The sequence below is a fragment of the Pomacea canaliculata genome, linkage group LG13, assembly GCF_003073045.1.
Source record: "Pomacea canaliculata isolate SZHN2017 linkage group LG13, ASM307304v1, whole genome shotgun sequence".
Classification (NCBI taxonomy): Eukaryota; Metazoa; Mollusca; class Gastropoda; order Architaenioglossa; family Ampullariidae; genus Pomacea; species Pomacea canaliculata.
In genome coordinates, this window is record NC_037602.1 from 4,045,110 (window position 1) to 4,061,002 (window position 15,893).

Below are 15,893 nucleotides of genomic sequence, written 5' to 3' on the forward strand. Positions count from 1 at the left end.
GCTGGTCTTAGGTCTAGGAATGAATGTTACTCGTACAGACTATGCTAAATATTAGATAAAGCTGTGTGTGTATGTGTTTATGTGTCTGTGTGTAGATGAAGCTGGAGAGACATTTAAAAATGTTGTAGAGCTATCCCTTGTACAATAAAGACTCAATTACTTCTTTAAAATTAATACTTATAATATTTTACCAAGTATTTTTTTTCTCTGTTTCAGATTTTCCTGTAAAAAGACATCCAGGTATGTTCACTTTCTCTTAAAAAAGATCAACTTTGATAATGCAGTTCTGTGTAGAAAACTCTTGTTATTTGATGCCTTCTCTACGATTAAATGTGTTAATATGCCGACAAATCGAAATATATTCATTATTGTTGGACTCTCGTGCTCTCCTTAACGAGAGTTATTGAAAGTCAGAGCATTCTGAAACCCATAACAACTCCAGTCCTGCTATTCTGTAAGTAGATCAACACTCACCGAGATGTTTAGGACCCTCATAAACAAAGTTCATACAGGTTTACACAAATCGTTGTATAAGATTTAATGTAGCAGGTCCTGCACCGCTGAGATTTTTCTTGATGGCAAGAACTATAAAAAAGAAGAAAAAGATGGTGACGATGATAAAAAAGAAGAAATAGAGAAACAAGAACAAGAAAAAAATCCACGTTTATGAACTAATAACTCCAAGGCTGTGTTAGGTCATCAACATCCGGGTCTGAGACCAAGTACATGTTAAAGGTGCATGAATGGACCGTTGAATAATAATCTGGAGCCGGTTACGTTCTTAACACGTCACGTGTTACGTGACTCTCGGCATGAACAGTGGCTGACAATGGTGTGTTCTGGAATCAGACCCTCCTCACAGCCATGAGGTCTGCGGCTGTTGTCCCTGGAGACGCCCTCTGACCCCGTCGACAATCTTTATGGGAGTCGTTCGGACGTTGTCGAGAATCTGCAGGGTCACGTGGGTGCGTCTTGGGTTATGACCCGGAACCTCGCTTTCAGTGCGAACTTGGCGATGTCCCAGAAGAATCAAACACAAATAACTGCGGTCATTTTCGTGCGGCTGAGGGCAGCTCCTGGAGCTGGGTTGGCGGACAAAAACGTCGTTGAAACAATCTTTCTGTGTCTGCGGCTGCACCGTCGTCATAATGGAATAAAAATAAATCAGACGAGACTGAGAAGGTGGAGGCGGGCTTTGCGCCGAGTGCAGCCACCATCCCGTTGGCCGGCGGAAGTGCGTCTGAACGCAGACCTTCCGTGGATGGAGTTGTCTCCAATGATTACCGAGCCAGGACGGCTGTGTGTTCATCTGATTGGGAGGAGTCAATGGCGATGAAAGTTAATCGGAGAGAAATGCGAGGGGAAAAAAATAACAAAATTCTGATTTTTGGTTTTTTTTAAACTGAAGACGTAAATACATGTTTAATACAGTTTATAAACAGCAGAATTTGATTTAAAAAAATAATCAGTGATGTTTTCACTGTTATTATAAATGCTGATTGTCTGAAGGTCTAGCTGCCTGTATTTCTATTTTTCTTTATGACCGGGTGTAGTTCAGTGCAACATACTCTTTCGCTGAAAAATAAACGGGGAGTGCATAACCTCCTTCCGTTTTTTAATATACACATATACAAATATTTCTATGCATAAAAATAGTTTCAAATCTTAACTTTACATTCATTCAAATACATCGAATTATTTGTCTTAGCTTCTCCCATTTGGCGAAGTTTTTGGCAAATGTAAATAATCCTGACATCTATGTTGTTGACCTCCTTCTGTCCATGCTGATGTTTGTAGATTGCTTGTCAATGTCGAAAGGGTGTATTCATCTAGCCTCGGGGAAATACTCTCTTTTACCCAGAGCTTTACCCAGTTCTTGAAAAACGTGGACTCATCTAACCATTTCACCAGCTATCCAATAATTACAAGGCACATGCTAATTGGTGCGCTCTCAAACCCAACATTAGACACTAGTGTACAGGTGACAAAAAGCTGGAAGATATCTGAATAAAAAAGGGACATGGCAACAGATGAAAATCTTCTAGTTAGTGATCTTGTAAAGACCAGAAGCATCTCTTTGACAGCTGAATAAGTGCAGGCAGTAAGGTGTGATTATATTTAGTTTTATTTTTAGTGGATAATTGATGTTTAATGAAATTTGAGAATATCCGTGTTAGTAGTGCATTTGTCACCAATTACCTCGGCATGTGCACGCATCTAGAACACTCATACAATCATCTTACTCATCTCTCTTTCTTGCAGAAATTCTCATCAGCGGGGTGCAGTTCGTGGCCAGCGGAAGTGACCTTCATCTCTATTGTAATGCCAGCTTGCTGAGCGACAGGCATCAGATATTACAGGTGGACAATCAAATCTGTCCTTACTAGCTCTTTAGTCGATTCAAGTATCTCTAGCAATGTGATTGTTTGTTTGATAAATAATATTTGTTATTCTCAGTCAATCTGAACAAGAATTCTTGCGGGAAAGTCGGATTCCAAAGTGTAATTTAAAGTAACTGTGTGCAGTGGGTCAAAGATGGCAACCTGCTGGAGAGAGACCCACGAAGACGAGTCAGCATCCAGTCGCAGAGGTCGAGGACCAGCTCGGCACAAAGCAGTTTGCTGGTGGTGCGTGAGGTCACCGTCGATGACGGAGGAGAGTACGTCTGCAGAAGCAGCGATCACACGCATGTGACCTCAGCCCACGTGACTGTTTTGACAGGTAATCCTGTGTTTGAGAGTGATGGTTAATTTGAACACTAATATGCTAGATAATTTGTAAGAAGACTACTGTCCAGTATAATAAAGTTTTACTTTATGTCATCCATTTTCTCGTCAATTATGTTTACCTTTTTTTCTCACATGCTTTATCACGGAATCTCAAGTAATTAATTTATAAATCGTTAATTAATCAATTTGTTGATCAAACAATCCTGCATAAATCTCAGACTAAACTCCGATGGATTCGTAAAGAAAACAGAGCAATGAGAGTTCGGGAGGTTTATAGGTCCTGTCATGTATACAGGGCTTACGATGACAAATCTTATTGTTGACCACCTCTTTCTTGCGCGTAAACAAACCGAGGAGATAAATAACTAGTTTATCTCTGGACTATGCGTTGCATACAACAACAGTGTCAAAATTTAATGTATTTCTGGGATAAACACATACAGGCAAAATAAATGACTGAAAGACGTTTAGGCAGACAAACAAATAAACAAAGAAGAAATAGACAAGATGAAACAGACATAAACAAAGACGTAGAACAAACAGAAGAACAGGCATACAAGAAGACAGACAAACAAACAGACAGAGGCCGATTCGTACACACAAATAGAAACTCAAGCACACACTGCCGACCCCATCATGTCGGGTTGTTTGGAGGGTGGCATATGACACCCACAGCAAATAAAAGGCCCACAACCAACAATCTTGACCAGGGGCCGCAATCAGACGCTCACTTCTGGCAGCTCTTACCTCCCCTTCCCCCCCACCTTCTGTCCCCCCCTCTAAGACCATCACCACAACTCCCCCACATCACCCGACTGGGAGGCAGGGTTACATTTACCTCGCTCTGGCGGTCGGACTGCACGCGATGACCAGGCGCTGGACAGTCTGACGTCGGGAATTTTGCAGAAAATACAAAGCCCCGGATGTCGCTGCGTTAATTGCCTTATCACTGTTCCTGGCTCCGACCTCAGAGAGGAGAAGTAGAGAGGATAGATTGCTGAGCAATCATCACAGAGTGGGGTGGTGGTGGCGGTGGTGGTGGTGGTGGGTGGTGGTGGTGGTGGAGATGATGAAAACGTCAGTTGTACGGAAATAGAACAAGAAATACGACACCAACATACATCCTCTTTCCGTCTCGCTCTCTCACTCTCGCTCAATGTGTGTGTGGGTCTCGAACCCTTACTCCCGTTATGGAAACTATTCAACATCATTCCTTTCGTAAATTTTTTATTTACATATTTAAGATAAATGGAGTAAACTAGAAAAGGGAGGGTCCGAAAAGGCGATTTTCCTTAACGATTATTACAGACACATGAAAGAAGCTCTTCACTTGGTTAAAAAGTTTTGTGAGGCTAGTTACTCAAGTGCACTTTAGGCAACGGTTGAAGACGATAGTGAACAGGTTGATGAGGTTGATACAAAGCCGAGAAAAGGTGTTTAGGTGCTGTGAAGCGAAAAGAGAAGTCTCCTGGTAATGCACATCTATACCTTTTCTCCTACTTCACTCTTTCCTTCATCTTCTGTTCAACATTTCCCTTTTCTTGCAAACAAGCTTTTTGTCAATTTTCTCTCTCTCCTCTCTCTCTCTCTGCCTGTCTGGTAATTATTGCCTAGGCCATGTATTCATTCATCAAGTATGCCTGTTCTGACTGTCTGTCTGTCTGTCTGTCTGTCTGTCTGTCTGTCTGTCTGTCTGTCTGTCTGTCTGCCTGCCGGCCTGTCTGCCTGCCTGTCTGTCTGTCTGTCTGTCTGCATGCATAAGTAGGACCGTTTACTGTCGATACACCCTATCGGTGTCTCTCTACCTCAGTGCTGGCCTGTACATATTTGTACTGAAGTGTTTGTCTGTCTGTCTATCGCTGAGCTGCTTCGTTTCTGGATTGAGAGATGGTGTGCATCTGTTTCAGCTGGCTCCAACAACGTCAAGCGTGGTGAGTACGATTCAGACAGTAAGTCTATGTTTCTTTTGGCTTTAGTCGTTCAACCCCTTCTATCCATCTACCAGTGCAGCCGTTACCCTCACTGACCATCACCGCAGATCTCACCCGGAACCTCACCCATCCTTTTCAGAACCGATTAATAAATTAATTAAGAATGGTTTCTTTTGCATTTATCCGAACTCTTTGATGAACTCAGAGACTCGTCTTTCCTTCACTTTTTTTATTGCTTCATGACTAACGGACTAAGTAGCAGAGACTTAACAACGAGAGAAAGATTGAACTTGTGAGGCTTTTGCTATTCTGTTGCCATTATTCGGCAGGTCAGTGTAGCTGCTAGCATGTACGAGTATTTGTATGGGTAGAAAATGGTTGACATGTGATTACAAACCGTCATGGGAGCTGATTCATAGTTTCCCCGACTTCAGGCTTTATATAACGGCATTGTGTCTGTCTTCCTAGCACCTACAAACATTACATCAAACATGTTCACTATTACTATAAAAATATTGATATATTCATACAAACGCACAGTAATACGCATGCCCAGACATTCACCTACACTCACACTCACACACACACAAACACAGAGTCTCTAAGGCTTATGTGAATCAAATCAAAGCTAATAGAAAAAAAATAACATGTAAAAAAAATCAGGAACTCACCGGTATAAAGATTCACGTTTAATTACTTCTTGTAATATTAAAAAAGCATGTTCCTATCTGGTGCAGTATTTTTACAGAACTTTTTACAGGCGCCAGTAATAAAAGAAGATGGCGTTTCGCTCTCAGCGCCATGCAAAAGTGCGAGGTCAGGTCAAAAACTTTCTTAATGTCGGAAAAATAAGTAAAGTCGTCTGATGACTGGCCTGCCTATAAGGCTTCCTGCCACAATGAGATTTTCTGCTTAATCTTTGTCTCTTTCCGGTATGAACTTCTGGAATAAAGTTTTCTGCAAATTAAAGATATTGTAAGCGAAGGCTTGAAGGAATGTGACCTGTCGGTTGGGGGCGATATGACCTGTTCCTTGAAATGGAGCTTTCGTGGCTGTAGAAATATGATGTATCTTACAGAGCCAAACTTTGCCAGACAAACCTGCCATGTCCAGTAAAAATACTAAGTAGCATGAAGCTCATCGAGACAAAAAAAAAAAAAAAAAAAAAAAATGGCAACGAGCGTGCACGCGGTCTAACATGTTTGATGGCATTGAAATGAATGAGAAGTTATCAGTCATGTTCACCCAGAAAATAACCCTGTGCATGCGCTTATTATCTGTATGTCGAAATTTTTCTTCTTTTTGTCAAAGAAGATCATGCTTCCTTTTTTGCAAATTAGTTTCGAAAAGCCTGTGGTAGTCGCTAGTTTGTATTTACTTTTTCTTTTTTCTCGATTGTGGTTATCTTCTAATTTTTCATCTTTCTAATACTTTCTAGTGCAGTGTCCGTCGGCAAGTGATTTTGTAAAATACCTTTTAGTATCATTGCTAAGGTAACTAATGAAACGTAAATTCTTCTTAGTATATTTGCTTTGTTGTAGCCATAGGCAAAAATGTTTAAATGTTAAAGGTTTTCTGGGTACAGACATGCCACCCGAGCTGTAGTACTAGTTATTTGTAGATAATGCTGACATTGGGCTGTTAACTTTAAAAGCATCTTTGAATTAATCATACTTTTGCAAAACAAAAAATCTAGATTTTTTTCAAGATGACAATACACTCTAGAATTTTCTTTGTTTTTGTTTTTAAGATGTGTACTAACATTTTGCGACAGAATAATTAAATATAAAATAATTATCAAAAATATGTTTTATGTGGTTACGATGAACTTTGACCACGTATATCTCCAAGACTTTCAAAGATATCAAAATGAGCATTCTTGAAATTTTAAATAATAGTTTGTACTTTACAGAATCATTAAAATCAATAGTCTATTACTTTGGGCATTGTCTGAAAGTTATTGATTGCATCGATTACATCGATTACATCCAAAACTTTTATTGTAACCACTTTTTTAGATAGTTATTTTATATTTGATTACTAAATGTTAAACCTCTTTCTCCTTCCCATTGCAGCTGGGTCTATGATGCTAGAGAGCCGTGCTGTAGGTTGCCTACCTAAAGACATCACAACGGTTGTAGTGCTGTTGACTATGTTCATCTGTCACGTCCTCTTCACGTGAGACCCACGTGAGGGAAGTAGAACACTGCGGCTAAGTGTGGCTCGGTCCGGAGTCTTTCAGGCGGAGACCGACTCGACCCTCGTCAGGCTGCGGCTGCTGAGGCTGGTGTCTGCTGAGTCATGCTGTGTGTGATTGACGTGCAACTTATGAAACCGTTGGTGCGTTTTTGGCACAACCCCCAAAGCTTACACTTCAAAGAGATGACGTATTGAGTGCTCTCCCCTTTTTTCCTCCCTCCCCCCCCTCAACCCTTCTGTCTCTCTTTCACTGATAATACTGCTGGCGTGTTCGTCTGATCAACAAAAGCCGCATCTCCGAAGCAGGTAAACAGTGAAGCTGTGGTTTCAGGTCTCTTGTTACACCATCAGGACGAGAACGACAAGTAGACCTTGAGATGGAATCCTCTTCTTGTGCTAAGTGAATACCTCGTCAACCATCACCAGGTCTGTTCTCACCTTGGGTACACTACACGTGGACAGTTACCTAGACATATTTCATGACGTCGGAAAGATGGAGGACAAGGTTAAAACCCGGATGAAATGTTTTCCAACAAATTGAGGAGGTTTCAAAAACAGTTATCTGTTTCGAAGATGACATTTAATTGCGCCGTGTGTGTTTGATTGAATTCTTCAGTAGATTAAGGTCCAGATTTTTTCCCTTGATAATCTATACGAGGCAGATGTTGCGAACTGGACGGCAAGCGGGTCGAAGGGGACAGTGATGCTTGATGTGAGGAACAGATAGACAGGATGGTGAAATCTCACAGAGAGTGATGAAAGCCGAGTTTTAAGGCAGCATACTACAAAGAGATGTCTGGAACATTGCAAAGTTAAAATCTGAGAAAATTCGGCGAAAGCCTTGATGGGCTGAATATCTTGATGTTCTTTGTTTACACACTTTGCCTGTATCGTCTTCAGTGTAAGGACTACATCCACATTCTCAGTTTTACAACCAGCACCTACACAGTTTGGGATCGGGGTCAGTCTTTCAAAATACCTACTTCACTAATTCCTAATTATCCACACACTCAAACCCACTCACACATTTACAAGTTTATCTACAGAGTTGGTGTGTGTGAACAAACCTTCTTTCAGTTTGTGTTAAAACCTTTAAAGATTAATCACTAATAGGTAGAACGATCAAAGGACAGACTGAACACAATGAACAACTGGTGCTGCCATGGCTTCAAAGAAAACCTCATCTTCTAAGACCTCGTTTTTGTCATTTTACTGTCAGCACCTCGGGAGGACATTAAAAGGTCAAAAAACATCTTCAGTTGCCTCGGCCAGGATCCCATCTGGCATCGGTGCGAACCTGTGCACAGACCATAAACTCTTGGTGCGGGGGCGAAGTGTTTGGCAAACCTACTTCCAGCTCACAGAGAAGCTGTCTACTTACTGAACTTATTTCCCGTGAGACATTGCCCCTCACAACCTCTACAAACATAGGTTTGTACGATTTACTCGTTTTGCCTTCAGACATTGTGGTCATTGTTTGAAGAATCGTCGGCAACTCGAAACCCTTTTGAAGATGGACGCGGAATTTTTTTTTTTTTTTCCAAAAGGAAGTGGTGTTGATGACGATGAAAGGGTAAAGAGTGTTGATTCATCTTGTTTTTCTGATGAAACTTTAAAGAAGCTGGTTAAACTAACGCATCTCACGTGACATTAAACCATTTTTTTACTTCCGGTTGGACAGGATTGATGTGATCTGTGTATGCGCTCATCGACAGTAGAAGTAGCAGATGTTACACTGCCATTCCATGATGTTAATTCCTTACATTTGTTTGTTACTTTGTTTATTTTGTTTTTGTTTTTTGTTGGTTTTTTTTTGTTTTTAGGTTTTGTTTTTTGTTTGTTTAGTGTTATTTTAATTTATTCTGGTGTTTTGTATGAGCAAATCACTGGTCATTACTAGCAGCTTGTTACATTAGAAATATGTCATGATACTAAAATTAGACGATTCGAGTGGCATAGTAAAGTCCATTGCACTGATTTATTTATTTATTTATTCCTTTCCTGTCCCAATTTGAACCACCTTTACCTCGTAAATTTTTGTCTGCTTTTCCTTCTTTGTTTTATCCAGGTAAGTAAATTGTTGGACGTTTGGCACTCGTTACCCACCACTGTACGAAACTCACCATTCATTCATCATCCATGCACCCTTTACTTGTGTACTAGACATCAGTAAATTATTATTTTTATCTCAGCATCCATTGCAAGTTGCAGTCTCTACCCTGCGAGCTCGACATGAGGGAATATTTACGGACAGAGCCAGAATCAACCAGATTCCTATGTAGATAATTTGATAGTTATTTTTGTTGATGTTTTCTTTGTATTAGACCGAACATGTTTGGTTATGTATTCTTGGATTCTGAATGGTGAAGTGTGTGCATGGGTGTGTTAATATGTGTGTGTGTGTGTGTACGCGTGTATGTAAGAGAATTTTTATCTCACATGCAAGATCAACATGCCTTGCATCGAGTTGTAAATATTTGTTTTTGTATAGCATCTCTGACAGAACTAAGTGTTGATGATAAAGATGCACTATTTACACAGTATCATGCTTGCTAGAGTAATTAAGGACTTAATTAAAGAAATCATTTCCTGGTTTATTTTATCCTGTTCATGTGTAGTCTTTCTCAACGGTTTCGCCACAAAGATTTCTCCTTATAAACCGCGCGGAGATCTGCAAACATATTCAAACAAAAACAAAAAATTCCAGTAAGTGTAACTGAACTCAAATGTGAGACTCAAAAGTAATTATTGCTAATTAATACGATGCTCCTTACTCATCAACTTTGTGGTCGTGAAAATGAGGACAAAACTCCTGGAAATTTTAGTTCTGTCCTTGTCTGGGAAACCAACAGGTAATAAACAATTTAACTACTTTATTTTTTTCTTCTTTTTGTCGTTTAGCTTCTGATATTTTTTGTTTAGGGCTTTTCGTGTTTTTTAACTAAATTTATTTCAGGGCTTCTCGGTTTGTCCATTTCCCCATTTTTATCCTTTTTTTCTGGCCGTTTCTCTCCGATTTTCTTATGATTTGGAATAATTATCTCTAGTTAAGCTTTTCCGCTTGCTCTTCACTATTTTTGTCTTTGATTTGTGTCTTCTTTCTATTATTCCTAACAGTCTTTGACACCATATTTATTATTTCTTTCCCTTGTTTGATTTTTATACTTCCCAGATAAAGGATAACATTTAATTTTGTCACTCTTCATTTATATCTTCGCACGATCCTTGCTTCATTAAATAAAGAAAGACTATTTTGTTCTTAAAATTCACTTATTCTGTGTAGAATGTTTAGACAGCTGTGTATCTGATACCTAGATTTTCAGAGTGTTTTGGAATTTGTTCTCAGGGTGAACGACATCGGATGTTGTGAAATAAATTATTGATTTTCCACAAATGAAAGTAGTGTCTTTTATATTAAAAAGTAAAACACAAATTATCATATTTGATACAGCTTTATAATTATTTTGAAAACAACAGACAAGTCAAGGATATCATACCTCATCATTAAAGGACCTGAGAGGGGCGAAAAAAAAATAATGAATGGGTAAATCTGAGTTCAAGAAACATTAGTTCCCAAAGCTGGGTAGATAGATACCTTTCCTTCAGTTCTCGAGATGCAGGTTCTGTAAAACTCACTAAGCACTAAAGAAGTCGGCAAGACTGATGATGCACGGATGTACATGGATAAGTTTACACAACATGAAAAAAAGTGTCTTGCTCTAACCTTTACCTAGTTACCCACTTACCCACTCCTTTGATAATAAAAGAAATAAAACTGTTTGCACAACTCAAATTTGTTTGGATTGCTTAAAATATATATAATAGGGTTCAACATCTGTTAAAGTTAAATATTTTGTGTTACAGCCCGTTTGTTGGCAGACAGTAGTGTAAACCACATGCGAACCTCAGGAGCTGCTGGCATGATTCCTGCTGGACAAAAACACAAAAACACAAAAACACACGAGCGAGAAATAAAATAACCGATGTGAATGCAAATGTAGTTAAATCTTCCAGACTGGTCTGGCCTTCCTCGGCAGACCGAGAAAATTTCGATGAACAGACAGAAGCCTCGTTTCTGTCTTTTATGGGACCAACTTGCACGAGGGAGATAAGAGGAAGAAGTTAATTTTCTCTCGAACGTTGCACGTGTCTATGATATTCTTTTGTTTATGGCTTTCATTGATACTTTGTATACATTTACATACACGAACCCACACGCATTCACACACACACACACTATCTTAGTCTCTTGAGGTTACTGGACCTCAAAAGAAGTACTTAGTAAGGTAGACTCTAAATGAAAGGAGGGACCGCGGAGAGATATGTGCCATGAAGAGAAAAACTGGATTAACCGCCCGAGTTCGCCGACTTAATCTCCAGGCGCAAAAGGTTGATGGAAAACTTGGGGAAGACCGAATGGCATCTTTACAGGCAGCTGCTGCCTCTAACCGCTGGCTTGTTCACAGTTATTAAAAAATCCCTCCCCCCTTTCATTTATTTAGCTTCTTGTGACCCTGACGGATTCGTATGACGGATGAAATCCAGACGACGGTGTGAGGATGAAAGCAGCCTCCTGACCGTTAAGTTTGGATTCAATCCCGAGGCCCTGTCGTCTGTCGTCTGCCAGCTTTTCTAGCATTTGTCACTTTTTGGCGGGGAATGTCCTCGGTGGCGGGAGTTCATTGGCTGCTTGGACGGTCATATACTCTCTCGTGCGGCAGACGGAGGGAAGATGGAGATGGTGCGAAGGACGAGATGAGTGCGAGTGGAGAGGACGTTGGTAGAAAAGGGGGAATGTTCAAGTAGTGTGTTTTTCTGTCTGGTCAGTGTATACTTTCACCTTTAGGGTTTAGTTGTGGGTTAAAACCTTGGACCTAATTTGTCCTCCAACCTTCCATCACGTGTTCTTATGCGCTGCCCACATGATACACAGTCCTTCTTTGCCCACATGATACACAGTCCTTCTTGCTCTGCCCACACGTTTTCATCAATCCTATCCCACCCACAGTTTTTCCAACCCACCCCCACACCGATTTAACAAACAAAAAAACCTTTATCTTTCTTCGTTTACAATGACTAAACCAGCAAATTGACATTTTCCTTCAGGATAAGGATGGAGAGGATTTTTTTATCCACAAAAGAGAGAAAGTGTCAATTCCCATACAATTTCAGCGATCGCAATATTAGATGGAATGGTAATTGATTTTGCTTTTAGGAACGAAGTCAGCGATTGCTGCTCGACTGAAAGTGAATAGACTGCCATTACACAAGCGCCTCCCCTCCGAGATTGTAATCAAATTTGACAGGAACTTGACAAACAGAGCCGTTGTGTTTCATTCGATTAGGTGTTTTTGTTATTCTTTTCCCCCGTGGAGTATGGAGGACCGGCAGGTCACAGGGCTATACTTTTCCAGCCTGGTATTGATGCCTTGGTCGATGAAGGCGACGAAATTTAATTTGAGTATTCGTTAAACAAGGATTAGACACGTTTAGTGTGGATGACAGAAAAGCTCTTTCCCTCTGTCACCCTCTCTTTCTCTCTTGTTCTTTCTTTCTTCCTTCCTTCCCTCGCTCGATCCCCTTACCTTCCCATCTCACGTCGTTGTCTGTCTCTCCCTCATTCCTTCTTCAATAAGAAGTCCACAAAAGGACGCATCGTTCGGTATTTCCCTCAGTAAATCATATCTGTAGTACAGAGTAGAAGAAGAAATAAAAACAGTCCTGTTTGGAATATTTCTGAGATGCAGAGATTTGCCGATTCCGAGGTTTCCTGGGCTACAAGGGTCGGGCTTGTCTCTGGAGACTGCTTTTAAGATCGGCATTCTCCTGAGAAATGAGAAAGCCCTCCCTGTGAAGTATTCTCACTTTTGAGAAGTCAGATAAAACGGGGATTTAATCCACTTCTCGTTAGAGCAGATATTAAAAAAAGAAGTTAAAGACCTGTTGTTGTGTGTGTGAAAGGATATCTCTATTCTAACACCTGTGATGACGTTGGTGTCTGATAATCTCAATGAATTCGTTGTTAATGCTGTAAACTAATTAAGGGTATATATTTATTCTTATGAAGAGAGTGCGTCGATGTGTGGTGGTGGGGGTGTGGTGTTTATGTGCACGCGCTGGGGTCGTATGCATATCGACAATTCCTTCGTCTACAGGTGTGAATGGTGACTGTAAATGAAAATCAAAACTGATAATTTTTACAAAGATTTGAGCGTGATGGACACGGACAGACAGACAGACAGACAGACAGACAGACAGACGGACGGACGGACGGACGGACAGATAACAGCATTTCAAACTGTGTGTTATTCCTTCTAGGGAAAGGTTGCATGCTAGTATCAATGTAACCATAATGACTCAAAAACGACCTGTTGGCATCAACCACTTGTCTGTGGAGCATCAAGCACGTGCACGTGAATCACTGACATGTCCACCATCTCCAGTACTTGATCACACGTGCATCACATTCACGGAACAAGAGTTCTCCATCACTCTACCCTCCTGACAGTCGCTTAACTCAATAAACTTTGTTCTCAAATAAAGGGGTAATGTCACAGCTGACAATAAAATAACAGTTACAAGAGTTCACAGGAGAAATCAGTCAGGTCAGCAGGTGTACCTAATACAAGATACAATCTTCAGAAGTTTATGTCTGTATAAGTGTCTAAGACTGCGGTGAACTGAGCAACTAATATAAATGTAGACGGTTTGATTGAGAATGTATCAGACTAATGTAGGTACTAGCTAGGAGGAGAAACGAGAGAAAATAAAAAAATAGAATGGTTTCCGTTTGAAAAGGCCTAACAAATAGGTATAAACAGTGAATTCTTAATATTTTTTCAGTTTTTCTTTCTTTCTTCTTTTTTTCCTTATTTCCTTACATTTTTCTGTATGTATGTATGTATGTCCTCTTTCCTGCCTGGCCAACAATTTATTTCTTATTTCTTTTGTGCATCGTGCACAACCGTTTATTTTCCTCAGGCATTGTTTTTTACGGACTTAGTCTGATCGATGAGTACATGTCCGTGCAATCAACATTGATTTCTTCCCGACAATTGAGTACCTGGCACGGATGTTGTTCTTTCTTCAGCTAATTGAAAGCAAATTCAGAGACCTATTCCTGGCTTGTTTATACCCCGAATGAGGGAAATAAGATTATTTGTTTACTGAACAAAATAAAAGTAACGCATTGATGAATAAAGTAGTCCTGGCGAACATTTTACATCATGTGTTTCGGGTACAGTAGCTAATTTAGCTTGATGTTAGTACAAAGCAAGTCTACTAGGCATTTACATAACACTAAAGCTGTGTTGTGAAGAGTGAGGGATGAAGAAACATTTATTTTTAATTTGTTCCTATATTTTTTTACGCCCCAGGAAGTGTGTTTTCGAGATAAGGGTAATCACTGTGTTTAAATACTCTTTTCCCCATCACACAATAACAAATTAGCAGAAAACATATACAGTAACAGACTACATATCACATTCCTGCTTCTTTGAAACGACAAAGTCCCTTTGTTGCTGTGGGGAGGGTCAGCTAAGTGTGTTACATCCTACCAGTGAGACACCGCGGAATGCTAACGATGATTCCTTCTCAAAGACTCGCGGGAGGATTTCTGGGGGGACGCCACGTCTGGTGCCATAAACCACACTCAAAAGAACTCGTTAACTTGGAACAGTTTTTGTAGAAAAAGTACTTGCTCCGTTTGCTATCAGGTCTGCTTCTTGTTGTCTAATTACTGCCTTGTCCAGCAACAAATTGTTACCCATGGACCACAGAAGAATTATTTTAAAGACAAGGCATCATCCGGAAAAATTGATCCTCAACATTAAGACCAAGAAATCTTAGACATCCTACATGTCTTTCTAAACTTGTAGAGAGGGGAAAAACAGGGACAGAAAAAATATTTGAATGTAGCACCACGACAACCAGGAATAGAAGCCATGTTGGGAGAATCAAATTACAAAGGGACTGAAGTTCTCTGGAAAGGGTTCTATTGGTTTTTCGGGTAATTTAATCGAAGGTTTTCTGCATCCTCATCCTACAAGCGTGTTTTCAAATTAGCACGATCAGTACACAGACTAGGTCGATGTCGGTAAGAATGCAATGGTGGTGCGGATATGGAAAGAATCAACAATCTTATTGCCACAAAGGTCAAATGAAAACTTGAAGTAATTTGAGACACAAACTATCTTCGATTATGTTTATCCTGACACACATAAAATATTTTTGTTGTTGTTAAAGAGAGCGGCGGGAAACACTAGTCAGGAGCGAGTGTGATCACAGAAAGCTCATCCTACGAGACTTCAGGAAACCGAATTTTTAAGAACTGATTAAAAAACCAAACTAATTCGGACAGCCAAAGAGATCAAGTGAAAAACGAGCTCTTTATATTAAAAAGGCTAAGATTGCACAATCTGATTTAAAATTAAGGAAGAAAAGAGATATGTAGAGAGTCTCACACCAGAAAAAACCTGGTTTCCTCAAGTTGTGAAGACATCGCCTACACCATCAAAAAGTCGGTCTCAAGCTAACATGTGACAGCTTTGAATTAAAATAGTAAACATTTAAGGCTAACCAGAATATAAATGTGAATGCAGCTAGTGTAGGTGTAGTTCATTAACAGACACTCATTCTTAAAACCACAATTTGAAAGTTCATTTCCGTTCACAAATTAACAGATGGGTTGAGCGCAGGTCAAACATCAACTCCTTTACTCTTAACGTTATGTTCTGTTTACTTGCTAAAGAACTTTAAGTTTCGTAATTTGGCTGTAACATATAATACGAAGATCGATGGTGTTATCGTAGTCCGCAGTGGAAACCTAAACACAACCATCTTTGCATGTATAAAAGCCCCAGTAATTAAAGAAACGACTGACCTGAAACACAAGAGAGACAGGAAGCATAAATCTCTTCAAAACAATTCATGTTTTGTTATTCCACTTGTGCTCGTAATTGCTATGATTATAGATGATAATATAAATGAAATCTTTGTATCTAGATGTGCTTTGTGTTCTTAGCTATGATGTTTG

The 15,893-nt window shown here is 39.9% G+C and overlaps 1 protein-coding gene across 2 annotated transcripts in view; it reads left to right on the forward strand.

Annotated features, from left to right (window-relative positions):
- Window positions 1-9,554, forward strand: part of LOC112554527 (basement membrane-specific heparan sulfate proteoglycan core protein-like) — a 70,960-nt gene extending 61,406 nt beyond the window's left edge. The window contains exons 4-8 of one of the 2 annotated variants that reach the window (XM_025222324.1): window positions 217-240; window positions 2,263-2,360; window positions 2,526-2,721; window positions 4,637-4,678; window positions 6,736-9,554. In XM_025222324.1, the coding sequence (XP_025078109.1) occupies window positions 217-240; window positions 2,263-2,360; window positions 2,526-2,721; window positions 4,637-4,678; window positions 6,736-6,842 (467 nt within the window). In that variant the 3' untranslated portion in view covers window positions 6,843-9,554. The remainder of the gene's footprint in view (window positions 1-216; window positions 241-2,262; window positions 2,361-2,525; window positions 2,722-4,636; window positions 4,679-6,735) is intronic. The other variant, XM_025222325.1, reaches the window with a different exon arrangement.
- The last annotated feature ends 6,339 nt before the right edge of the window (window positions 9,555-15,893 follow it).